This window comes from Myxocyprinus asiaticus, chromosome 33 (assembly GCF_019703515.2).
Source record: "Myxocyprinus asiaticus isolate MX2 ecotype Aquarium Trade chromosome 33, UBuf_Myxa_2, whole genome shotgun sequence".
Lineage (NCBI taxonomy): Eukaryota > Metazoa > Chordata > Actinopteri > Cypriniformes > Catostomidae > Myxocyprinus > Myxocyprinus asiaticus.
In genome coordinates this window covers 35,648,210-35,675,541 of record NC_059376.1, presented here as the reverse complement: position 1 = coordinate 35,675,541, position 27,332 = coordinate 35,648,210, and the positions used below count along the sequence as shown (strand labels likewise).

General features: G+C 36.8%; 1 protein-coding gene across 3 annotated transcripts; it reads left to right on the top strand.

Moving 5' to 3' along the window:
* Positions 1 to 1,084: 1,084 nt before the first annotated feature.
* sap30bp (SAP30 binding protein) lies at positions 1,085 to 27,332 on the top strand. 3 transcript variants are annotated; one of them, XM_051668231.1, is made up of 11 exons: positions 1,085 to 1,223; positions 2,154 to 2,275; positions 8,918 to 8,962; positions 12,436 to 12,478; positions 17,823 to 17,911; positions 23,071 to 23,162; positions 23,263 to 23,323; positions 23,783 to 23,834; positions 23,930 to 23,988; positions 24,124 to 24,208; positions 26,299 to 27,332. In XM_051668231.1, the coding sequence occupies exons 1-11, from the start codon at positions 1,130 to 1,132 to the stop codon at positions 26,475 to 26,477; spliced, it is 921 nt and encodes a 306-aa protein (XP_051524191.1). In that variant the 5' UTR covers positions 1,085 to 1,129; the 3' UTR covers positions 26,478 to 27,332. The 3 variants fall into 3 exon arrangements, with proteins under 3 accessions (XP_051524191.1, XP_051524190.1, XP_051524192.1); XM_051668230.1 differs by having other exon boundaries at positions 26,296 to 27,332; XM_051668232.1 differs by lacking the exon at positions 26,299 to 27,332 and adding an exon at positions 24,749 to 25,986.

Genomic DNA, 27,332 nt, shown 5'->3' with positions numbered 1-27,332 from the left:
GGGCTCAATGTAAACCAAATTTTGCACATTTTATAAATGACTTTAAATTATATGTAAATCTTTTGGAACAAACAAAAAACAAAAAAGCACTGAAAACATGTAATGCTCTGAAAGCATTGAAATTTATGTAATTTTCTTCCTTTTTTTTTTTTTCCTCTCTCTCTCTCTGGCAGCTAAAGTTAATTTGATTATATGGATATGTAATACCTCTTGTTCTTGTGGCATTGAATCAATAAAGCATTAAAAAAAAAAAACTTTTTATTATAATCAGATAGTGAAACGTAAGTGAAGCATATATTTATTTTAGTATAAATGAAAGTAGTCAACATTATATAACGTGTTTGGGATGACTTAATATTAGCATCATAATTACAAAATATTATTTATGTGTATATTTATATACCTCTTTATCCTTCTCGCCCAGTAATCATCTTATTTTGTTTGTTCTTGCCTAATACTGCTGGTCATTTTGTTCATTTATCAGCCAGTGTGGCATACAATATGCGGTCAAGTAAATGTTGTTTTAAAATTACAAATGTATCAACTACTACCACAAGTTCTTTCTCATCTTTATGTATTTAAATGTACATTTTAATGCTTTTTATTTGCTGTATGAAACCACATATTGATAAGTTGTGTAAATCAGTCTTTCGTCGTCTTATATAAATGACAAGCCAAAGCATATAATTTAAATGGTTTGTATTAGTAGCTATTAATGGATCACACAGGTTTATAGAATACATTTTTTATTTTTAAAAATTAAGTTTTATGCAGTGTATTGAGAAACAAAGTAGAAAGAAATTGCTTATATTTAATATTTTACACTAGTTATGGACGACACAGTTTTACAGTTAAATATGTTTTAATGTGCAAAGTATTGAAAATCAGAATGAGTAAAAATAATTAACATTTACAATTATTTTCACACAATAAAAACATTATCAAAAGTCATCCACACTCGCAGTCTTCACATCTACTTGCACACTAGTGGCCAAACACCGGAAATACGTAAGACACGTGGGTAAGTAGGCAAGACCAAAACCGTAAGTGGGGGTATTGGGACAGGGCCTTCCAGTATGCGCACACGAAATATAGAAAGAATCGTCATCGGTGTGCGCCAGCGCGGATCATGGCGAGCAGTAAAAAGAGTGCGCTTCTTTCCTCTCTAGCGGCTTATGGAGATGATTCAGAGCCAGATTCGGACCCAGATTCCGACGAGCAAGGTATAAACTCTTTGAACTGAAAGGAATGATACTAAAGAAAAATGGGAAACACTCCGTGTTAGTCAAATTGATGGCATTGTGGTCAGTATGTATTGCTGTCAACTAACGTGCGCATGGCGTCTCTTTACAAACGACGGTGGTCAAATTGTTTATAAAGCATAATTGTGTGCATTATATTACTTTAATGGCTTCAAACAGCTGTTTTCCTTGGAGTAATGATTAGAGTAATTCCACGTGAAAACCTGTCAGTAGTGTAATGGCTTTATATATTTGTGCCATATTGTATATACTTTGGCTTATTGATGAAATAATTGTAAAATGTCACCTTCTGTCAAGACACGAGAAGACAGTTACGCATGTTACATTATTGTTGCTATAAATCATTCAAGACTGCTGATTTGGTTATTAGCCTACCTTTTCCAAAATGTATCTCTATAACAACGGTTTCTGCCAAAATGTCATAGTTAAGAAAATTTAGCTAAATGAAAAAGATTGTAAAATCTTCATCGACTGTTTTAAAGCGATCCCCTTTTATTATGGTGTTATTGTAATATCAGTAATAAGAACTGTACTAGTATCGTATTTGGGAGTAAAATTATGGTTACCATGGTAAATTAATTGTAAAGGTGTAACATGTAACATGTGTTGATTGATTTAATTCAACTTGCTGATATTTAAATGCGCTTACTCGAGACTAAGGCATACAAATGTAAATAACTGGTCAGTCTTTTTAGCATTGGATATAAATGTGAAAATGTGTGGTATACATGCATATGTAAAATGCTATATTATACATGCATCATTATAGATGATCTACCACTATAACAACAACTGGAAGTTTCCAAGTGTAAGTTGTGCATCACAATGTGTGTATTGTTCCTCGATAGAGCATGATAATAAGTGTTAATATTTGTCATGTGTATCTGTCAGAATCTGAATCTCACGGCGGATTGGTGTCGGCCAGTTACGGGGTGGATGACGTGATTCGCCTGGAGGAAGCAGATGAAAAGGGCTCAGAGAATGAGGACAGTGATGACAGCACCAGAAATTCGGTCAGTTTTTCACCTTAAAGAGAGGGTTCACCCAAAAATGAAAATTCTCTCATCATTTACTCACCCTCATGCCATACCAGATGAGATGTGTTTGACTTACTTTCTTCTGCTGAACACGAACGAATATTTTTAGAAGAATCTTTCAGCAATGTAGGTCCTCACAATGCAAGTGAATGGGTACCAAAATTTTAAGCTCCCAAAAGCACATAAAGGCAGTTTAAAAGTAATCCAGTGGTTAAATCTATGGCTGTGTTCGGAATGGCATACCACCATACTACTCATACTATTTCTGCCATAGATGCATATGGTAAAAGTTGTATGAGTATTATGGGTAGTATGCCATTCTGAACTCAGCCTACTTCTTCAGAAGTGATATTACAGCTGCGGGTGAGAAACAGATCATTATTTAAGTCCTTTTTTACTAGAAATTCTGCCCAGTAGGTGGTGATATGCACGAAGAATGCAAATTGACAAAAAACAAAAGAAGAATGTGAAAGTGGAGTTTTATTGTAAAACAGGACTTAAATATTGATCTGTTTCTCACCCACACTTATCAAATTGCTTCTGAAGATATGGATTTAAACACTGGAGTCATATTGATTACTTTTATGATGCATTTATGTGCTTTTTGGAGCTTCAATGTTCTGGCCATCATTCTCTTGCATTGTATGGACCTACAGAGCAGTAGTATTCTTCTAAAAATCTTCGTTTGTGTTCAGCAGAAGAAAGAAAGTCATACACATCTGGAATGGCATGATGGTGAGTAAATAATGAAAGAATTTTCATTTTTGGGTGAACTATGTCTTGACATTCAGTTTGGGGGCTTTCTATAAGTGTCAGAACAGAATATTCCATTCTCATTCCATAATGCAGCAAGGTTTAATTCCATTTGTGGATCATCTAATCATTAAAAGTGTAAATGCAACCCTTTAATTTGATCCTTTATTATATGGCTACATCTTAAAGGAATAGTTCACCCCATATTGATAATTTTATCATTTTTTTCAGTCTTTTGCTGTCTCAAACTAGTATGACTTATTTTTTCTGGTGACCACAAACCAAAATATTTTCAGGGATATACAGTTGAAGTCAGAAGTTTACATACACTTAGGTTGAAGTCATTAAAACTCATTTTTTAACCACTCCACAGATTTAATATTAGCAAACTATAGTTTTGGCAAGTCGTTTAGGACATTTACTTTGTGCATGACACAAGTCATTTTTTCAACAATTGTTTACAGACAGATTGTTTCACTTTTAGCTGACTATATCACAATTCCAGTGGGTCAGAACATAAACTAAGTTAACTGTGCCTTTAAGCAGCTTGGAAAATTCCAGAAAATGATGTCAAGCCTTTAGAAAATTAGCAAATTTGCTTATGATAGGAGGTGTAATGAATTGGAGGTGTACCTGTGGATGTGTTTTAAGGCCTACCTTCAAGCTCAGTTGACATCATGGGAAAATCAAAAGAAATCAGCCAAGACCTCAGAAAAAAACATTTTGGACCTCCACAAGTCTGGTTCATCCTTGGGAGCAATTTCCAAATGCCTGAAGGTACCACGTTCATCTGTACAAACAATAGTACACAAGTATAAACACATGGGACCACACAGCCATCATACCGCTCAGGAAGGAGACACATTCTGTCTCCTAGAGATGAACGTAGTTTGGTGCAGAAGTGCAAATTAATCCCAGAACAACAGCAAAGGACCTTGGGAAGATGCTGGAGGAAACAGGTAGACAAGTATCTATATCCACAGTAAAACAAGTCTAATATCAACATAACCTGAAAGGCTGCTCAACAAGGAAGAAGCCACTGCTCAAAAAACTGCCATAAAAAAATCCAGACTACAGTTTGCAAGTGCACATGGGGACAAATATCTTACTTTCTGGAGAAATGTCCTCTGGTCTAATGAAACAAAAATTGAACTGTTTGGCCATAATGACCATCGTTATGTTTGGAGGAAAAAGGGTGAGGCTTGCAAGCCGAAGAACACCATCCCAACCGTGAAGCGTGGGGGTGGCAGCATCATGTTGTGGGGGTGCTTTGCTTCAGGAGGGTCTGGTGCACTTTACAAAATAGATAGCATCATGAGGAAGGAAAATTATGTGGATATGTTGTAGCAACATCTCAAGACATCAGCCAGGAAGTTAAAGCTTGGTCGCAAATGGGTCTTCCAAATGGACAATGACCCCAAGCATACCTCCAAAGATGTGTCAAAGTGGCTTAAGGACAACAAAGTCAAGGTAATGGAGTGGCCATCACAAAGCCCTGACCTCAGTCCGATAGAAAATATGTGGGCAGAGATGAAAAAGTGTGTGCGAGCAAGGAGGCCAACAAACCTGACTCAGTTACACCAGTTCTGTCTGGAGGAATGGGCCAAAATTCCAGCAACTTACTGAGAGAACACTCAAAACATTTGAACCAAATTAAACGATTTAAAGGCAATGCTACCAAATACTAACAACGACCCACTGGGAATGTGATTCTCTCTATTATTCTGACATTTCATATTCTTAAAATAAAGTAGTGATCCTAACTGACCTAAAACAGGGAATGTTGTCTACGATTAAATTTCAGGAATTTTGAAAAACTTAGTTTAAATGTATTTGGCTAAAGTGTATGTAAACTTCTGACTTCAACTGTATAATGTGTTTATATCCATACAAAGCAAAGTCAATGGGGCCAGAACATTCAAGCTCCTAAAAGGACATAAAGGCATCAGAAAGTTAATCCATACGACTAGAGTTGTTTAATCCATGTTTGCTCTTAATGTATGCGCAGAGCTGTTTCTCACCCAAAAACGATCGTATCGCTTCAGAAGACATGGTTTAAACCACTTGAGTCGTATGGATTTCCTTTATGCTGCCTTGGTGTCCCTTTTGGAGCTTGAAAGTTTTGGACCCAATTGACTTGCATTGTATGACTATAAACACATCGTATTTCCTTGACAATGGACCATTTTCATGATGACGCTTTATTTAGCAGTGTAAATTTAGCAAACTTTTTTTATTTGCAATTTGATTATTTAGTATAATTTATAACATTATACTTAGTATTATATTACCCTGGTGTTTCTAACACTGCTGCTGGGAGAGTGACAGTAAATTTGCCATCTCTCTTCTGACTGCCGTTGTCAACCACTTTAAAAAAAAAAAAAGAAAAAACGTCTTTTTTTTTTTTTTCTTTATTTGGAAAGTTGTGGAAATGTAATAGTGGCATTTTTCTTTTTCTGTTGGAGCAAATGTGCAAGCAAAAATTTTATTTTGCGTGGTCTCCCATTCACCGCTATCGAATTTTACTCTGCAGTCGTTTACATCTGTGTTCCAAATACCAGAGGTGTGAAAAGGGTCCATATCTTTGTTTGTGTTTCATGGAAGAAAGAAAGTAATACAAGTTTGAGACGGCATAATGGTAAATGATGAGAGAATAGCATTTTTGGGTGAACTACTAGAATTCCTTTAAAGGCTGCTCCAACATAATTACCTTATCTTACCTAACATACATTTACTCTGCAAGTTTTCACTCAAAAAACCTTAGGCAATGTTCTCATACCCACAGACGTAATTTAGCAAGCAAATATCTAATGCTAAGTAATGCATAGTGTTGTCTTCTGTTGTGAGCATTATAAACAGACTGTCATTGTAGTTCAAGGTTTGAATGTACAGGTGCATCTCAATAAATTAGAATGTCGTGGAAAAGTTCATTTATTTCAGTAATTCAACTCAAATTGTGAAACTCGTGTATTAAATAAATTCAATGCACACAGACTGAAGTAGTTTAAGTCTTTGGTTCTTTTAATTGTGATGATTTTGGCTCACATTTAACAAAAACCCACCAATTCACTATCTCAAAAAATTAGAATACATCATAAGACCAATAAAAAAACAAACAAAAAAACATTTTTAGTGAATTGTTGGCCTTCTGGAAAGTATGTTCATTTACTGTATATGTACTCAATACTTGGTAGGGGCTCCTTTTTGCTTTAATTACTGCCTCAATTCGGCGTGGCATGGAGGTGATCAGTTTGTGGCACTGCTGAGGTAGTATGGAAGTCCAGGTTTCTTTGACAGTGGCCTTCAGCTCATCTGCATTTTTTGGTCTCTTGTTTCTCATTTTCCTCTTGACAATACCCCATAGATTTCTCTATGGGGTTCAGGTCTGGTGAGTTTGCTGGCCAGTCAAGCACACCAACACCATGGTCATTTATCCAACTTTTGGTGCTTTTGGCAGTGTGGGCAGGTGCCAAATCCTGCTGGAAAATTAAATCAGCATCTTTAAAAAGCTGGTCAGCAGAAGGAAGCATGAAGTGCTCCAAAATGTCTTGGTAAACGGGTGCAGTGACTTTGGTTTTCAAAAAACACAATGGACCAACACCAGCAGATGACACTGCACCCCAAATCATCACAGACTGTGGAAACTTAACCCTGGACTTCAAGCAACTTGGGCTATGAGCTTCTCCACCCTTCCTCCAGACTCTAGGACCTTGGTTTCCAAATGAAATACAAAACTTGCTCTCATCTGAAAAGAGGACTTTGGACCACTGGGCAACAGTCCAGTTCTTCTTCTCCTTAGCCCAGGTAAGATGCCTCTGACGTTGTCTGTGGTTCAGGAGTGGCTTAACAAGAGGAATACGACAACTGTAGCCAAATTCCTTGACACGTCTGTGTGTGGTGGCTCTTGATGCCTTGACCCCAGCCTCAGTCCATTCCTTGTGAAGTTCACCCAAATTCTTGAATCGATTTTGCTTGACAATCCTCATAAGGCTGTGGTTCTCTCGGTTGGTTGTGCATCTTTTTCTTCCACACTTTTTCCTTCCACTCAACTTTCTGTTAACATGCTTGGATACAGCACTCTGTGAACAGCCAGCTTCTTTGGCAATGAATGTTTGTGGCTTACCCTCCTTGTGAAGGGTGTCAATGATTGTCTTCTGGACAACTGTCAGATCAGCAGTCTTCCCCATGATTGTGTAGCCTAGTGAACCAAACTGAGAGACCATTTTGAAGGCTCAGGAAACCTTTGCAGGTGTTTTGAGTTGATTAACTGATTGGCATGTCACCATATTCTAATTTTTTGAGATAGTGAATTGGTGGGTTTTTGTTAAATGTGAGCCAAAATCATCACAATTAAAAGAACCAAAGACTTAAACTACTTCAGTCTGTGTGCATTGAATTTATTTAATACACGAGTTTCACAATTTGAGTTGAATTACTGAAATAAATGAACTTTTCCACGACATTCTAATTTATTGAGATGCACCTGTAAATGCTCATGCCCAGGATTATTTGAAAAGTTTACTCTCTCCTCCTTTTTGCTATTTTTCATTGGCAATGAATGTGTATTCTATTTATTTATTTATTTACTAAAATACTAATTCTTTCATAGTTACATCTTTAGAAGTCATATACTTGTTTTATCATATTTTGACGTGCAGAAAATACTTTATTCTGATTGGTCAGTCGTGGTATTGAATGGTCAAATAGTTTTGTAAACAAGGAATCACTAGGAGACACAAATCCACTTTGTCAGTAATTTCAACTCAAAGCAATAAAAGCCCTGCAAGTGCAACAATGTACAGTCCGTCAGTCATGATCACAAAATAAATCCCTGCAGGGTGATACTAATACCATTTGCTTTACCCCGAGATCTATTTTGCAATAATGACCAGCTGACAGTAAATTATCCCTATAAAGGGATGATTGAAACTTCTCTCATCATTTTGCTCTTATGCCATCCCAGATGTGTATGACATTCTTTCATCTGCTGAACACAAACAAAGATTTTTAGAAGAATATTTCAGATCTGTTTGTCCTCACAATGCAAGTGAATGGTGACCAGAACACTGAATGTCCAAAAAGGACATAAAGGCATCATACAAATTATCCATATGACTCCAGTGTTTAAATCCATGTCTTCTGAAGCGATATGATAGGTGTGGTGAGAAACGGATACATTATGACCTTTCTTTTTTTTTTTTTTACTTTTAATCTACAGTTTCACTTCAACATTCAGCCACCTACTGGTCGGGGATGGTCAAAGGTGGAGATTCATAGTAAAAAAAAAAAAAAGGACTTCAATATTGATCTGTTTCTCACCCACACCTATCATATCGCTTCAGAAGACATGGATTTAACCACTGGAGTCTAATGGATTACTTTTATGATTCCTTTATGTGCTTTTTGGAGCTTCTGAGATCTGGCCGGCATTCACTTGCATTGTGAGGACCAACAGAGCTGAGATCTAAAGGTCTGAAAATCTCTGTGTTCTGTAGAAGAAATTCATAAACATCTGGGATGGGATAAGGGTGAGTAAATGAGAGAATTCTAATTTTTGGGTGAACTGTCCCTTAAATTATTTTTCCCCTGCTATTCAAATACATTTTATGAGACCGTTTCACAAGCTGAATTTAATTAATCTGATGATAATAGTTTCTTGTCTATAACATTTCAAATCACTGTAGTTGTTTCCATGTTTGCCACAAGGGGGAGCCCTTGAATATGAGTAAGAGCATGTGGTGGTTAGTGCACTACACTAAAGCTCAACTTTTAGCTGATAAAGTGAGCTTCAGAGGGGGTCTGTGCACCCAGCAGCATTACATGATATTTTGATTGTGGTGACCCTATGCGTTTTTGTTTTCATAGGAAGATGAGGAGTCAGACTCAGGGCGAGCCCAAGATGATGTGAAGGTATTTGACCCCGCCCTAAATTCCATCCCTGACTGCTTAGGGGTTCAGGGCATCAAACCCAAGACACGCCCTCCCACAGTTTACTGCAGTATTATGATTGGTCTCAAACCAAGAGAAAAAGGACTCACTTCAACTGGGGCACAATATGTTTTTAACTTGCAGAGAAGCGTCATATTAGGTCAATACTGCATGCCCGTAGTGCTTTCTTACCTATTAATTTAACTTCAGGTATTTTATAGGTTTCTTTCATGTTTCAAATTCATTTGACATTGTAAAGCCTGGGTCTTACAGTTTTCAGATTCGCTTAAATTTTTTAAAACTTTACAAAATATTATTGTCAGCAGTGGTACCATATTGTGATGATATTAGATGGTAATACAATATTAATATTCGATAACCATATTCATAAAACTGTAGTATACAGTGTTTGTAAAAACTGTTGTTGTAGTAACTATGGTAAATACATGTATTAGTGTATACATGGTACCCCTACTTCAAAGAATAATTGTGGTAGTGCTCAAAAACATGGTAATGCCATAATACTTATTATAAGTGAAATTTAACATTTATTATAAATCTAAATAAAATTAACATTTCCATAAAACCTTCACAGTTAATATTGTAGTGTTGATGCATGTATTTTAAGAGCACTATTTGTCATTATTAGTTTCATTAACAAGAATCTAAATTCAGGCAGCAGAGTTGCAAATGACTGCAGAGGCAATTTATTTCATGCACTGAAATGACTTTTCCTTCAAAATAGTAGCTTTTGATGGAGCATAATTTAGGAGCCACACTTCAGAGAAAAAAAACTGTTCTTTATGCTTTCCAGATAACATTAGATCATCACAGCATTCTTTTGCAATTCAGATGATCACAAAAGAAGAATTTAAGAATCTTTACAACCGCTCTTCTGTACAAGTCTGTTCCTAGTGACCACGTCTGTCAGGCTCAGAAAATCTAAAGTACCATAAACTTAGTCCATATGATTTGTGTGCTATATTCTAGATGTTGTGAAAGCCATACAATAGCTTTTTGTGAGAAACAGACAAGCTATTGTATAGCTTCAGATGAACTGGAATATATATATATATATAAATTAGTTTCAAAGTACTTAATTGGCATGATTGTGTTTACATACAATATTACAAAGGCATCAATACACACAATGTGTAATGACAAGAAAAGAAGAATAAAAGTAAAAAAGCAGTAACAAATAACAATAAAAATATGATTAAAATAATGTGCCAAGTAACTGTTAAAAAAATAACAATATACACTATGCAGTATATTATATAATATAAAATAAAGATTTAACAAGGCATTAATAAACAAAAAAATAGTGTAAATGGTATACATAGATACCCCTTGCTTATGTTGATCAAAGCAGTGATTGGTTTCTGAGGGTATGCCGCTCAAATATGAATTTTGCTGCAACTGATGCATAACTGTCCTCTCCTTGGTAACACCTGCATTTGATCTGTTTCTACTAAACTATAATATAGCGTATACATTTATGGTGTTATTTGTCCTTTTTGGAGCTTGACAGACATGGTCATTCTGAACTGCTGTTGTATAGAAAAGAGTTGCATGTGGATTCTTCAAAAATTCTCCTCCTTTGTTCCACAGAAAAAATAATATCAAACGGGTATGAAATAGCATGAAAGTGACAATATATTTATGGGTGAACTATTTCTTTAAATCCAGGGCGAAATCTTTGCTTGCTTGATTTCTAAGTAGGGATGCACCAATATGCAATTTTTTGACTGATACTGATGTTAACAAAAAACTATATGTCGATACCGATATTTTGCCACTTACCTTATTTTGTCATCAGATCACAGTTTTGCTCAGGAATGATGGTTTAAAAATTTACAAAGAGGTGCAAAATCTTTTTACTTGTTCTAACAATAAATAACTCCCATTGAAAATGGATTGGATCTGTTGAACACATGACAGGCCAAAATTTTAAAGATAGCCAGCCACAATGAAAGATAAATAGAAAAAGATGATAAAGACCTAACTTTCATAGCATAATGACTGCTGTGAAAAAAGGTTATTTGCACTTCTAAAGCGTTTTTGTAGTTCAAAACAACAGAACTCATTTTACTTGTATGTATTGTATAAGATAGAACATTAAAAATTCATAATAAAATGCATATGTTGGGAAATTCCACTGAAATATCAACCACATCATGGAAAAATAAAAAAGTTAAAACCAATGGAACAAAAGTCCCTTTTAAATTATATTGTAGTGTAATGGATAATGCCGTCCAGACCGGTAGAGGGCGCTGCTTGCTCACACTGTGCTCACTGAAGCACTGCAATGCTACTACATTTTAAAACACAGCCTTTAGGTTTAGTAATCTTGCAAGACTATTGCGATTTTAATCTTAACTCAATCAGTCGTGCAGCCTTAATGAATACCATACCAATGTCTCAGAAGTCAAAGTGAGTGAAAGCATTTTGGATGGTTTCCCTCATTATGTATAGATAAGTGCCACTTTCACAAATTTTCCTACTATAAACCATTTTTTTATTTATTTATTTTTTATTTTTTACTTATAGGTTTTCATGCTTATTACCGATATACCGATGGTTTTAATTCAGTAACTGGCTGATAAATATCAGTGGCTGATACATTGGTGCATACGTATTTTTAATTGTTTTCTGAAGGCATTTTGAACATAATGATTCATATGATATGACATTTTTTGCTTCAGTGTTGTAAAAGTGCAAACAGAAACCGGGACAGGTCCATTAACCTATGATCCCAATTTTTTGGGCTAATCTAAATGAAAAAGACCTCTTTTGATTCAGGCCTCCCCCTCTTGAGCGGAGATGGATAGGTCTTTTTATGTCTCACGTTGTTTTGCCGTAGCATTTTAAGTGAAAAGACTGTTGTTAGGATTTGGGCTTTTGGCTACAGTAGATTTATCTCTCACTGAGTTATATCTCTCTCTCTTTATGTGCTGTCCTAGATGCATTTTCTACTTGGGCGCTTTTACTAGATAATTCCTTCATCTGCTATCCTGTTGCTGAGTGACTGTATCTGCGAGATTGTTTACAGGAGAACAGGCAGTGAATATGGGACCCTGTTCAGTTTTATTTTATTTTTCAGGTCTTTAACACTTTGTGCCAATTACATCACTTGCTGTTTTTAAGGTTCCCAAATGAGGTCTTTCGTGTTTAAATCTTACAGAATAGGACCACTCTCATTTTTCTCTTCTGAATAGCTAGCAGTGCATCAAATGTCACTGTGTGCCAACCAGATGTTACACAATAAAACACTGTCTTCCATGTACGGACTTTGGACTGTTGGATATACTGTATATCGGTGTTCCTCTAAATCTTTCCATTTCCGGTCATGTGGATGTACATGTTTTGAAATTAACAGGCTTATTTTGATTTGCAGTGCATTCTTGATTTCCGATTATATGTGTATGTATGTTTGTTCTTTTCTTTTCTGATAGGATGTGCAGGAAGGGGAGACCAAAGACCCCCAAGAGCTTGTTGGTAAGTATCAAAGTAAACATGCAGACATAACCATTTCACCATCTTCTGAAATGTGGTGCAAAATCCTTTCAAAACGTGACTTTGATTTTGTGCAGAGCACCACATCAAGTGTTAGGAAGCAGTCTTGGGCATTGGTGTGTATTTGTGCCCCAGCCAACAGGGTGCATGTGCTTTATCAGAAGGTGGCTGAGGTGTATGTGCGTATGTCTTGTCCCTGCCCAGGAAATGAGTGTGCCAGGTTGGAATTGTTGTAGTCCTCTCTTACGGTAATTTTGATTATACAAGCAACATCGCAGCATCAGTCATTTCTTTAAAATCAATTAGTAAAACAATTTCTTCCTCATCCTGATATCTAATTTAGGGCTGTCATTATTTATTATATTAGGAATAGGCAGATTATTTTGTTAATCAAAATGTTTAAAAGCTTAACAATAAAAAAGATACAAATTAACAAACCATGCTTTAGAATTTCAAAGAATCTAATTTGTATTTTTTGGGGGATTGTCTTATCTATTCTTATAGATACATCAAGGATGCAAATTGTAATCGAGAGTGTTTTAATATTCAAAATATTCCTTTGTTTCTTTGAGCATCCTGACACATCAACATTGGCTCAACTAATGGGGATTGATTTAGAGAAGGACTATCTGTTTGTCTGACCAATGTCTGGTTGTGTTCAGGAAACCACTCTAATAATGAAAAACAATGAAAACACTTTTTTTTTCCAATAATGTTTGGTGACACTAGGAGAGAACCAAAATTACACACTTAAAATTGAATATCTATTTGGTATTAATTTAGCCTTAAATGTGTAACACTATAAACAACACAAGACTTGCAGCCTGTGCGAGAAGTGTGTAGTGTCTTCATGTTTCCCTTTTTGTTTAAATCTGTATTTGTAATGCCACATATCTCTGTGATGCAGTCAGAACCAGACACATATTAAATGTACAGTTGTAGGGAGTTACAGTAAACAGAATTTTTGTTGTAGAATTATTTGGGTGGGTAACTGAAAATTCCACTATGCCTTCTTATTAAAATGTGAAAAGTTTAGAATAGATCACAACCAGCAAGTACTTGCCAGACACTCTTAAAGATTATCTTTGTGCTTGGACACAGAAGGTCTTTAGATTCGGTTCAGATTTTGCCTCCTTTTCTGTCTCTCTGAGATGGGAGTGGGTATATGGGCTTGTGTGTGTGTGTGTGTGTGTGTGTGTGTGTGTGATGGTTACACTTGTTTGGGTGGTCACTGAACTCTGAAGATGCCAGAGACATGAGTCACATACAGTCAATACATGATTACTCTGATGGAGAGGAAATGACAATGGCAAGAGATCTGCTGTTCTAAATTTCTTCTTTTAAAGTAACAGTTCACTCAAAATTGAAAATTCTATCCTTTACTCACCCTTAAGTTGTTCCAAATCCATTTGACTTTATTTCTACATGGAACACAAAAAGCTTCAGTCACCATTCTCTTTCATGATATAGAAAAAAGATTCTCTGAAAGTGAATGAGGCTGTCGTTCTGTCTAACATTTCTTTTTATAGGGGTTTGATGTGTAAATTATTTCAGAATTTTCGGGGGGGGGTGGGTGGTTTACAAGGACTTTTTTTTTAGGTTACAAACTGGTAATTACAAGGGTATTATGCTATAAATGTGATTTATGAGGACATTTCTAGTGTCCCCATAATTCAAATCACTTAAACATACAAAACTATGTTTTTTTGAAAATGTAAAAATGCAGAAAGTTTTTTTGTGAGGGTTAGATTTAGGGGTAGTGTTAGGGGATAGAATCTGTAGTTCGTACAGTATAAAACTCATTATGTCTATGGAGAGTTGTCAGGGTTGTATGTATTTATGTTTTTCATGTATTTTATTTTGAAAGTTAGTTCCTGTTCCTGTTTCATATCATGTGGTTCCCTGGTCATGTGATTTCATGTTTCCCTCCATGTTCATGTGTCTTGCTTTCATTGGTTTATTGTCTTATTACCTTGTTATCAGTTCTGTCTTGTCATTGGTTGTCATTGTCATGTTTCTCCCTTGTCCATGTATTTAAGCCTAATGTTTGCCATCGTCCATTGTCAGGTATTGTGAATGTAACTTTGTAGGATTGGTCATGTCAAGTTTAGTCATGTCAAGTTACGTCAAGTTCATGTTTTTGTATTTTGTTCACGTTTGGAGTTGCGGGTTTTGGATTTCACGATTGTTAATCAAGGCTCAAAATTGCGACCATTTTGGTCGCATATGCTCCTGAAATTTAATCTGTGCAACCTTAAAATATATTTGGGAGCATTTGTGCGAGTGCAAATAATTGTTGTGGTGCAACCTGTTTTCATTTCTCTACAAAACGTTCGCTAATTACTGCTCTATGTGCCTGCTGTGAGCTGATACAGTGACCGGTCCACCGTTCTATTCAAAGTTACATAACCAATTAAACTTCATCTTTACATTCTTTAATGCAGATTTTAGATTGGTTAATATTAGCCGTCAATCACTCCCTTTCACCGCGCTCCATTGTCATGTGACAGGGAGCTAACTAGCACGCAAAATGTAAAGAGCTGAAGAGAGAAGATGAAAAGAACACTGAGCGATTTCTTTTGTAAGCCACCTAAAGTTACAGATAATGTAACTCCTGGAGTTGGTGATGGCGATCATGTGGTGAATGTGGATCCACCAGCGGAAAAGAAGGCTTACAGTTTTTGGAGAGAGTGGCTGAAAGACTTCGAGTGGCTCCACTGTGAAAATGGCTTAATGCACTGCGTTCACTGTAACAAGAAATGCCGGGACAAGTGTGTGGCAAAGAATTCAGGATCAGGTTTGATTGTTGAAGCTTTTAATCGTCAGGATGCTGCCGGACGTTCCGCTCAATTGGCAGAGCTGATCATGAAATTTAACACCGCCTACATCGTCAAAGAAGAGCTCGCCTTCACTAAATTTAAACCCATGTTGCAGCTTATGAAAATGAACGGCGTTGACATGACAAGTCATGTGCCAACATCATCGGCATGATAGCAGATACCATCTGCGAGAACACTGCAGTTAAAGTATCGTCAGCTCAGTACATCTCATTCATCATTGATGGAGACACCGACCTGTCTGTCAAGGAGTGTGTGATAGTGTATGTCCTCATCCTGCTTGATGGACAGCCCACAAACTTCCTCGTCGGACATGTTGAGGTGGAACACGCCAATGCTGATGTTGAGGATGTTTTTTTTAAATACATAGCCTATTTTGTATTATATAAATTGTAATACAATTGTATAAATTGTGCTAGCGCCATCTTTTGCCCCGGATCCTCAGTCTGCTCAATGCCACAGGCACGCCTCAGCCTGCTCCATGCCATGTCACAGGCACGCCTCAGCCTGCTCCATGCCATGTCACAGGCACACCTCAGCCTGCTCCATGCCATGTCACAGCCACGCCTCAGCCTGCTCCATGCCATGTCACAGACACGCTTAGCCTGCTCCATGCCATGTCACAGCCACGCCTGATCCTGCTTCATGCCATGTCACAGCCACGCCTCAGCGTGCTCCATGGCATATCACAGCCAAGCTTCAGTCTGCTCCATGCAGTGTCTCAGGCTCACCTCTGTCCAACGCCCACGTCTGCCACGGCCAACGAACCTGCGTTGCAAGCCTCATCCATCCCAGAGCCAGCGTTGCAAACCTTGTCCGTTCCAGAGCCATCTCTCACTGGGCTATTTGAGTTGGAATTGGTTCCCGCCCTTGTGCCCACCCTGAGTTCTCCTGATCAGCTGGTTCCCCCCAAGCCACCGGCTCGATCATCGCCCTCTGAGATATCCCAGACACGGAGAACCTCCAACTCCGCCTAAACCCTCTGAGCCCTGGACTCCGCCTTGGCCTGTCAATCCCTCGACGTCACCTCGGCTCCACCGCGGTCCTTCAGCCTGTCGGCTTTACCGGGGTCCCTCGTCTGTCCTGCCACGTAACCACGTCAAGTCACCACTGCTCAGGTGGCTGAAAGTTCTGCCCAGTAGAAATAGAATATGCTCAGCAAGAACAAAAATTAGAGGGAACATCTATTATAAATAGGAGAACTCAAAGGTATATTTCACCCAAAAATTATAACTTTCATCATTTACTCATGTGTTCAAGCCCATATGACTTTTTCTCTGTGCAACACAAAAAAGATGTTAAACAGAATGTTAACCTCAGTCACCATCCTATTTATTAACATATTATTTTCCACACAATGAGAGTGAATGGTGACTGGTGGTGTCATTCTGCCTAACATTTCCTTTTGTGTTCCACGGAGAAAAGAAACTCATTTAGGTTTATGTTTCATACTAAATGCCTCTAAACCTTGCTGAAGTGCAGTCCTACAGGTGTGAGTTGAGTCAGCTATCTGTCTTGCCACAGAGATGTTCTCAAATTTTAGTTTATGTAAGGCAGCTCAAGCTAAAAAAGTTTCCATCGCAAGAGGGCCTTTTTTTCTGTGTATGTGTGTCCTGATCTGTATTTCATACGTCTCAAAGCAAATAGAGACATGTTTTGGCCCACAGTTGCTACAAAAGACCTGCCAGAACAGCAGCCAGGGGGAGTGAGAGAGGCAGACGGTGGGGGGTGGGGGGGGAGGTGGAGGAAGGAGAATTCAACAGTGGCCTGTTCCAAACAGTATGTTTTGAATAGTGTTGACTGTGCAGCATGCATACACAACCACAAATTCCATTTCTTGGTAATTCGATCCAGAGATGTCTTCAAAAGACTGCTGATAGATGCTTCTAGTCTGGGGTAATAAGAAAGTTCGGCTTCATTCCACTGTTGGGAGAAGTATTTTCTTTAGGCTTGTTCTGTTTAATGTACCAAGGCAATCACTATTACTGTTGCTCATACTTTGGGTCAGGATTTGAGCAAACCCTAATCACAAGTATTAAACTTGGGTGGGTTACTCTCACACTATTTACTGACATGAATGACACCTAAAATCACGTGACTTGTTGTGCAGAGGTGTGCTATTACTTTTCCAAGCAGTCAGACTTGCGATTTTCACCTGGCAGATGATAAAAATGGACAAGAAAATAAATAAATATCATAGACTTACATTGAAGAGGGCTTATTTGGCATTAGGCCAATAAGAAACCACCCAGAACACCCTAATAACAGCATAGCAATGTGCTCCAGAATACCTCCGCAATGGCATAGCAACCAGCCACAACTATAAGCATGTGACATCCATTTCAAATACTGATTTATTATAATTACTCCATTGCAGTATACAGCCGTTTTACAGGCACCCATTTGTAAAAGAATATATACACAGTATATAGGCCTAACTATTCTATACTGTAGTGTATAATGTAACTTGGATTTTTTTTTCTTTACAGCACAGTTTTCCGAGAGGGTTCGGAACATGTCGCCTGATGAGATCCGAATTCCTCCTGAACCACCTGGGCGTTGTTCCAGTCATCTGCAGGTAAGATGGCTGCTGTTTTCCATTTGAGATGTTCTTGACCTGTTGCCATGGTGTCCAATGAGAGAAATCTTGACAGCACTTGGCCAGTGTGCTTGCTTTCTGAGAGAAGTTAGTCTAGCCAAAGGCGGCATGTCCATGGGCCAATCACAGATTGTCTGATAAACACACAAAGTAGCTAGTAAAAAGATGTTCTCGGGCACAACTGTATATTCTACTTAGTTTGCAGAATTATGTCCATTATGTTAGACTTATTAGTTTTTGACAGACTATTTGACTTCTATTTTTATATGTATTGCTAAAGAAAGGGTGGTTGGGTTATTCTCACAAAACCTGTCAAGACATTGTCTTGGGTGTATTTTACTTTTAAATTTAAAGAAACAAATAATATTATTTTAGGGCTGCAACTAACGATTATTTAGAAAATCAATAAATCTTCGATTATTTATTTGATTTAAAAAAAAAATTGTATTTCCTCAAAAATTTACTGTTACTGTAATGAGAATCATCATTGAAAACAATGGGAATAGTAAAAGTACAATGTCCGGACTTCATGCATAATGTCATAATGTCTTAATGGTCCTAAATGTAGGTTTCATTTTCTTTATGCAAAATGTATAATTTCATTTATTATTATAATTAAATATAACCTTGACAGGTTTCATGAAAATCACCCAGTTTGTCAATTTAAATTGCAGCAAAATCACGGTTTCCTGTTTAATTGGACCGTTCTTGGCCTGAATAAGATGCAAACTATGACTATGCAAAGGTACTCAGAAGGCTGCTTTCTTAAACAAATATTTTTATCAAAGAATATTTGACATTATTATTATACTTTGTCAACAAATTCTAGAAATGAACACTGAGAAAATAAAGAATAAATAAAATTACAATAAATAGCTAAATAAACATCAGTACTGTTTAGTATGTCAGTTGCTGACCATTTAAATAAAGAATAAATAAAAATACAATAAATAGCTTAATAAACATCAGTACTCTGTTCAGTATCAGTCAGCTGCTGACCATTTAAATAAAGAATAAATAAAAATAAAATAAGTAGCTAAATAAACATCAGTACTGTATTTTCAGTATCAGTCAAATACTGACTATATTAATACTGCCAGTCAATTAAGTCAAACTGCCATTTAGGTTGTAAAACAAGAAGCATTTACACCTGCTGAGACAAGAGATAAACAGCGGCAACGGTGTTACACTATTCTGCTATACAAGTTCATGGGAAACTTTCAACGGTGGAAAACCAGACTTCAAATATTACATTTTATAAATACAATGACTGGAATTGTTCGGTTGAAGGTGGTACCAAACTGTGAATCCTGAACAAAACAGTTTGGTGAATACATTTTCACCATTCATGCACCAGCCGACTCCATGATAGCTTCTTCCCCCAAGCAATCAGACTTCTGAACTCTTGATCTCCCACGATCAAATACATCAGCACTGCACTTTATTACCCTTACTCTTATATCTCACACGGGACTGTCATAAATTATATTATATTCTCTCTTAACAACTGACTATCAACCAACAGCTGTTGTCAATACAGTACAATACAACCTACTGTACATTCTATATATACTACTATATATACTTTTTATGTATTTTTTTATTTTTTATTTTTATTGAATAATGTGTATCTATATAGTGTGTATTGTATACTGTACAGTGTATGTTGTTATTTGTATATTGTTGAGTGTAATTATGTGTATATCAGATGTTTAAATTGTGCTGTGTTAATTTGATGTTATTGGAAACTGGTATATGTCTCATCACTGTCACGACTGCTATGTTGATTGGAACTGCACCCAAGAATTTCACACACCATTGCATTTGTGTATATGGCTGTGTGACAATAAAGTGATTTTGATTTTTGATTTTGATTTTGACATGTTTACACATTAGCTTCCACTCAGCTGCAAGCAATGAAAGTAGTTGCGTTGTTCATTAGTTAGCAATTAGCTCGTTGCCACGGAGAGTAAAAAATGGACATTGGTTATTTTACTTTCCAGAATTGCGTCTCACAAACTAGGTAACAACCTAGTGTGAAATCAACACTCAACAGACACAATCCACCACTGCACTGTTGTTTACTGAGCTGCAAAAAGATGCTCTGATGTTTACCTTTCCATCTGCTACATTACTGACTGCACTGATAAATTATAGCTGGCTAACATAACAAACAGATGTGATCAACATGAGTGACATGGTTGTCAGGGACAGGGTTAACATTATATTAGTTATATTGAAAAGGGAAAATAATGGGGTCATTGTTTATTAACTTTCTAGTATGTATTTCACAAAGGAGTTAGCAACTTACCAGCAAAAAAAAAAAAAAACCAGACTACAGTTTGCAAGTGTGCATGGGGACAAAGATCTTACTTTTTGGAGAAATTTCCTCTGGTCTATGAAACAAAAATGTAATTGTTTGGTCATAATGACCATCGTTATGTTGGAGGAAAAAGGGTGAGGCTTGCAAGCCGAAGAACACTATCCCAACCGTGAAGCATGGGGGTGGCAGCATCATGATGTGGGGGTGCTTTGCTGCAGGAGGGACTGGTGCACTTCACAAAATAGATGGCATCATGAGGAATTATGAGGCTATATTAAAGCAAAATCTCAAGACATCAGCCAGGAAGTTAAAGCTTGGTTGCAAATGGGTCTTCCAAATGGACAGTGACCCCAAGCATACCTCCAAAGTTGTGGCAAAATGGCTTAAGGACAACAAAGTCAGGGTATTGGAATGGCCATCACAAAGCTCTGACCTCAATCCGATAGAAAATTTGACTCAGTTACACCAGTTCTGTCTGGAGGAATGGGCCAAAATTCCAGCAACTTATTGTGAGAAGCTTGTGGAAGGCTACCCAAATAGTTTGAACCAAGTTAACACAATTTAAAGGCAATGCTACAAAATACTAACAAAGTGTATGTAAACTACTAACCCACTGGGAATGTGATGAAAGAAATAAAAGCTGAAATAAACCATTCTCTCTGCTATTATTCTGACATTACACATTCTAAAAATAAAGTAGTGATCCTAACTGACCTAAGACAGGGAATGTTTTCTATGATTAAATGTCAGGAATTGTGAAAAACTGAGTTTAAATGTATTTGGCTAAGGTGTATGTCAACTTCTGACTTCAACTGTATATCTGAGGGTGTGGCGATGGGGTCTTGAGGGTGTGGATTGTTGTGGATGTTGAAAAACATGGGCGTTCAGGTGAATTGCTCTACCCGAGCTAAGGACTGGCAGTTTGCCCTCAACCATACAACTTTAGCACATGCTGTCAGACTCCAAAAATGCCCAGGTCAGCAAACTTTTGAGGTCTGAGATGTAGAAACTGTGTCAAATTTCAACTTGTTGCTGTAGAATTGTGCGATTCACTTGTGAAGTTATCTTTTCTTATATTCTTATGGGAATGGCTCACTGTCATTATTTACAATCATGTCATTCCAAATGTGTATGCTGTTATTTTTCTGTGGAACAAGATGAGAATTTTACAGCTTTTTTACATTTTGTTGCATACAGTAAACAGTTAGTGTCTGTCTTGCTCCAAAAAGGACAAATAAATCCCCATAAAAGCAGTTTATATGACTATATTCCAAGTCTTCTGAAGCTATATGATAGTTTTGTAGAATGAACAGAGTGAAGTATAGATCACTGTGTAGCACTCAGTATTTTTTTATTTGCTAATTGCTAAACTTTTAAACAGAAAGAAATAGTAATAGTACAATAGTATTGTTTAAAAACATTTAAATGAGAACATGACCAACCGAATATCACTCACTTAATTTCAGTCCTTTATAATCAACGCTTTCACTTGCAGAATACACATACACTGGCTACAAATAGCGAATTTTTAGAATGACACCTGTAACTGAGAACATCTGTTTTTGCGTGATGCTCCCTTAACTTTGCTAAGTGTCTGTTATGATACCCTTGTGTTTTCCCAACTCCTTATAATCCGTATAACACAAAAGAAGAAATGAGCCATAATGTGAGTAAATATTGACAATTTATTGGGTGAACTATTCCTTTTAATAATCGTATTATTTCCTGTTGTGGCTTGTTTTCGCTATCTGTGCTGTTGGGGCAGGTGTTACACGGGTGTGGTTTTCACACTCCAGCACTATACAGCCTTGTTCTGAGAGATGGGATGTGCTTTTCCACGTCATGATGAATATCCTGTCCCTCCAGCTATGCATTTATCATTGCTCAGACATTATCCTGATTCCCTTATACTCATCTGATTTGGTCTTCATGCTAGCTCTCATGAAGTACATTTTGTACGAATGAACTGAGATCAGTGAAACATCAACAAAGGACTGCTCAGAATTAGTTCAAAAGCAAAAGGGCCTATTATTCTTGGAATGTGACAAGGGAACAAATCGAGGAGCAGGACATGGCATGTTTCCAAGTGCTCCTTCTAGTCTGGTTGTCAAAAATCACCCTCTAGTTCTAGAAACTCGCACCCATACAAAGACTTTATTCATTCTTCGTGTCTCACACCATTTGGAGCAGACGGACTTGGGCAGTTTTTTTTTTTACTTGTTTTATCATGCCCATTTTAGACTGGACAAAAGTTTAAGATCGACACAAATGAATGCGATTGTTCTAAAGCTAGCATCGCTATTACTGAACTATTGCTCATAGCTGAGGTTAGGGATTTGAACAAACCCCCAACCTTAAAGGAATGATCTGGGTTCAAAGTAGTTGTTTAAAACGTTGATCATCAGAATTTGTTGCGTAATGCTGATTACCTAAAAAATTTTGTTCATTAATATTTTTTTAAACAAAAATTGTGTTTAGACATTCCTTTAAGTATTTAACTTTGCCGCATAACTTGTCTTGCACCATTTGTTCTATTTTTTTACCTCAAACTTTGGTGATATTTTCTAAGAAACGGAAATCTGTTTTAAGGTTATAACATGGTAAACAATAAAATGGGCAAAACAAAAACCCCTGTAGACTTGCATTGAAGAAGGGAACTGAGCCATATCTAGGGCCCCAAAGAAATAAAAAGACATGCATGGGCGTTGCGTTCAGAAAATATAAAACTCTGGCTGAAATGGTATTACATAAATACTAAGACTAAATATCAATCTTTATAAGTAGAAATAATTGACTGTCACTTTTCTGTTTTTAGGAAAAGATATATAAACTTTACGAACGGAAGCAACATGGAGACTTCGACACAAACAGCCACATACAGAAGAAGAAAGAGTTCCGCAACCCAAGGTAGATAACGATAGTTTATGACCCACCAGACATAACACAATGCATTACCTTTGGAATTGTTTTATGTGTTTGCAACTTAACCATGTGCATTTGTTTACAGTATTTATGAGAAGCTAATCCAGTTCTGTGGCATCGACGAACTTGGAACCAATTATCCAAAAGTAAGCATAAAACTTCTAATACCACTTTAGGTGCTGATTTGAAGGGGAAAAAAATTGCTTTAGGATAAAGAAGTGTGTACTTTCCGCACCATTAGCATCACCAAATAGTTTTCTAACAAGCTTTTACAAACCTTTTGTTCTCGTCTGCCATTGGTCGAACAAAAAGATAGCCCCACCCCAAACTCATGCCATTTGTTAAGCCAACATTGCTATGAACAAGCTGGTCGAGATCAAACAGAGTAATGTTTTGATAGCACCACAAAGTCCCAGTGTTTAAACAGGGACTTAATTTTTTATTGCCTCTGCAGATTAAGCTGGGATAGGAGAAAGAATTACACACTTCACCTTTAACCTCTGATTTGTTATATACATGTTATGCAAGTTCTAAACAAAATGTTTTATGTAAGAACGCATTTTTGAATGAGGATTTTCGAACCTTGTGCGTTTACTTCTCCACAGGACATGTTTGACCCCCATGGCTGGTCGGAGGATTCCTATTATGAGGCACTAGGTACATTTCATTTTAAATTAGGTTGATATTTCTACTCATATGGATTGAATTAACTACACTGATTATTGATCATTTGTGTGCTGTCTTCTCCACAGCCAAAGCTCAGAAAGTGGAAATGGACAAATTGGAAAAAGCCAAAAAGGAGAGGACCAAGGTTAGAGCCCTGAGGCACTCGGCTTTATACAAAATCTGAAATTATTTGATTTGAGGTTGTAATGGGTGTTGGTGTAGGCAGACCACAAGCCCACTGATTTTTACTGTTTATTTGTGTTCTCTCATCTGTCTCTAGATTGAGTTTGTGACGGGCACCAAAAAGGGCACCACTACTAATGCAGCGGCCATGACCACAAATACCACAACTGCCTCATCTACAGGTACAATGCCACATTGGCTCCAGACTTCACCTTACTAATGTTTGCTTTATGTTGTGCATTTATTCTCTAATTGTATTACTCAGTATTGATAAATGATCACAACTGCCAGTAATGTTAATTCGTTGCAAATAATTTTGTGTAATAAAATGAACACAGTTAATAATGCCCCCAGACAATAATGAGGAATATTCCTACCATCGGAGCAATTCAAGCTAGAAGTACCTCCTTCAGATTTACTGTTTATTGGTATATAATAATAAATTGTTTATTTATTATAATAATAATATTTTACAATAACCGATTAGCAGACATATTGATTTAAAAAATATCAAACTTGATTATTGGTCTATTGACCTGTTTCATGTGACGTCACTGTATGACCGAGCCGCCATGTTTGTTTAAAATTCTATATACCTTCAGTGTGCTGCATTGTAGGATGCGGCATAAGCTGGCAAAATGTTATTTCTATTTATAAATCTTGAAAAAATGGATACTGCTGTTTACTTACCAATACAAATTGTTATTTTTCTTTCAATAAAGTTATATCTTTCAAGTGACACAGCTTCATTTCAACAAAGTCAAGCAGCTGTGAAGGGGGAGAGCATGATAAAACTCTTGTTGGTATTTGCTTATTTATTCAGACATGTCAGTTATCTGTTCACATGTTGATTTTATTTATCACATAATCAAGTCTGATACAATTAACCTGGAAATGCACATAGGACAATGTTAATAATGTCATAATAATGTAATAATTGTAACACATTGAAATAAATAATAAGCACTTTAATGTCAATATACAGTCCTATATATTTAATGTGTATATAATAATGTTATACAAGTAACAATAAACAACATATAAGATTGTGAAGGACAGACTTTATTTACACCATGAGACTAAAATGTGAACATATTAGTCATATACACTAATATGCCTTGGTTGCTTTCTATGTATTCTTCATGAGTTAAAAGCAGCTCTTACATTCATGCGGACGGGACCATCACAGATGTTTTGTAATAATGTGACCAAATCAGACCAGAAAACAAAACATTTATAACTATTGATTGGGAGATGTTTACAACGATGTACTCGCCTGTCACACATCTGACTTTCGGGGATGAATCATGGATAAAATATATTTAAATGTCTGCGAAAGTCAAATTTGGCAATATTTGTGCTGAGCTGAGACCTGTATACAGTTTTCCTGGGACTTCGTATGGATCAAAAGCAATTTTTTCACGGGCGTTTTTTCAATCACCGCCATTGTTTCCTCATGCTGATGGTCACAAATATGGCGGCTGCAAGGAAAAAGTGATGTCACTGAAACCGGTCAATATCTACTGCTAACCAACAGTTACAGTTACTGCTTGTTGAACACATACATTAAAGGGACAGTTCACCCAAAAATGAAAATTATCTCATGATTTACTCCCCCTCCTGGCATCCCAGATGTGTATGACTTTTTCGTCTGCAGAACACAAATTAAGATTTTTTAAAGAATATTTCAGCTCTCAAGATTGGAAGTCCTCACAATGCAAGTGAATGGGTGCCAAAATTTAGAAGCTCCAAAAAACACAAAGGGAGTATAAAATCCATACTACTCCAGTGGTTAAATCCATGTCTTCAGAAGCGATATGATAGGTGTGTGTGAGAAACAGATAAATATTCAAGTCATTTTTTTATCAAAAATTCTCCTCCCTGCCCAATAGGGGGCAATATGCAGGAGGAGGAAAATGTCAAAGTGAAAGTGAAGTGGAGATTGACTGGGCAGGGAGGAGAATTTATAGTAAAAAAGGACTAAAATATAGATCTGTTTCTCACCCACACCAATCATATCACTTCTAAAGACATGGATATAACCACCAGAGTCATCTGGAGTTTTTTTATTGTGCCCTTATGTGAATTTTGGAGCTTCAAAATTTTGGCACCCTGTTCACTTGCATTGTGTGATCCTACAGAGCTGAAATATTCTTCTAAAAATCTTTGTTCTGCAGAAGAAAAAGTCACACACATCTGGGATGGCATGAAGATGAGTAAATGATGAGAGAATATTCATTTTTGGGTGAACTATTCCTTTAAACCTCAGCAGATGCCCAGAAGAGAAAGAGTAAGTGGGACTCAGCTGTACCGGTGACCCTGGCACAGCCTGCCCTCCTCACCACCACTGCCACCCTCCCTGGAGTAGTCTCTGTGACCACAACAGCTAGCGGGACCAAGACTACAGTCATCTCTGCAGTGGGAACCATTCTCAAAAAAGCTAAGCAATGACACGGCCCTGGTGAAGAGACACATGGGTTTTTCACTTGGTTGCCAGATTAATATTCATTGGCAGTGCCACATGCATACTCCACTGGTCCTGCTCTTTTTTTATTTTATTTTTTTATTTCAGCAACAATGTTGGTTTTAACTGTCTGGCGACTGGAGTAGATGGCCTTTATCTAATTTTCGGAGAAAGAGAAGAAAACAATATTTTGGATATGACCGCGTAATTACAGCACAGAGACGGTTTGACTGTTTCCACTGCATTTGGTGGTTTATTGAAGCTTTGATTTCTTGGTTGAATTATCTTTGTCTTTTCCTAGAAGTTTTCTGCTGAATCAATTTATGTAGAAATGATCATACGGCTTTGAGTCAAACATGAAAACGGTCTTAAGTTTTTGTTTCTCATCAAACATGCAATCATTTATTGCTTATGAGTAATTTGCTTTTTCTCTTTCTCCTTTCAGTAACCATTGAGTGTTTGATTGATGTCTGGTCGGTTCTGCCAGTTCTGTTCTAGCTTCCATTTTTATGTCTTGATAAAGGTTTGGGAGAGGTCATGTCACACAGAACACCAATTAAACATCCATCACAGGAGTATTCAGTTAGTATCTTATCACAACAGTACCAGATCAGGACTATTTGACTATGTATTTATGAAGAGAAAAAAATTGTTCTTTCAGTTCAGTGTAAGTTCATTTTTACAGAGTTTTTTTTCCCCCTACATTATTCTACCTTTTTATTTAATTTTAGAAATGCAAATAGGTCTTTTTTTTTAAAAAAAACCATGTATATATTAAAATGACTCCATGCATTCTCTGTAGCGCAGTACCATAAAAATAAATGTTTTTGTATAATTGAAAA

Excerpts from the sequence above, each read along its gene's own strand:
- sap30bp (XM_051668230.1), top strand. The coding sequence starts at position 1,130 with ATGGCGAGCAGTAAAAAGAGTGCGCTTCTTTCCTCTCTAGCGGCTTAT. Across the intron at positions 1,224-2,153 it reads CCCAGATTCCGACGAGCAAG|AATCTGAATCTCACGGCGGA; the intron begins GTATAAACTCTT and ends TGTATCTGTCAG. Across the intron at positions 12,479-17,822 it reads AGACCCCCAAGAGCTTGTTG|CACAGTTTTCCGAGAGGGTT; the intron begins GTAAGTATCAAA and ends TTTTCTTTACAG.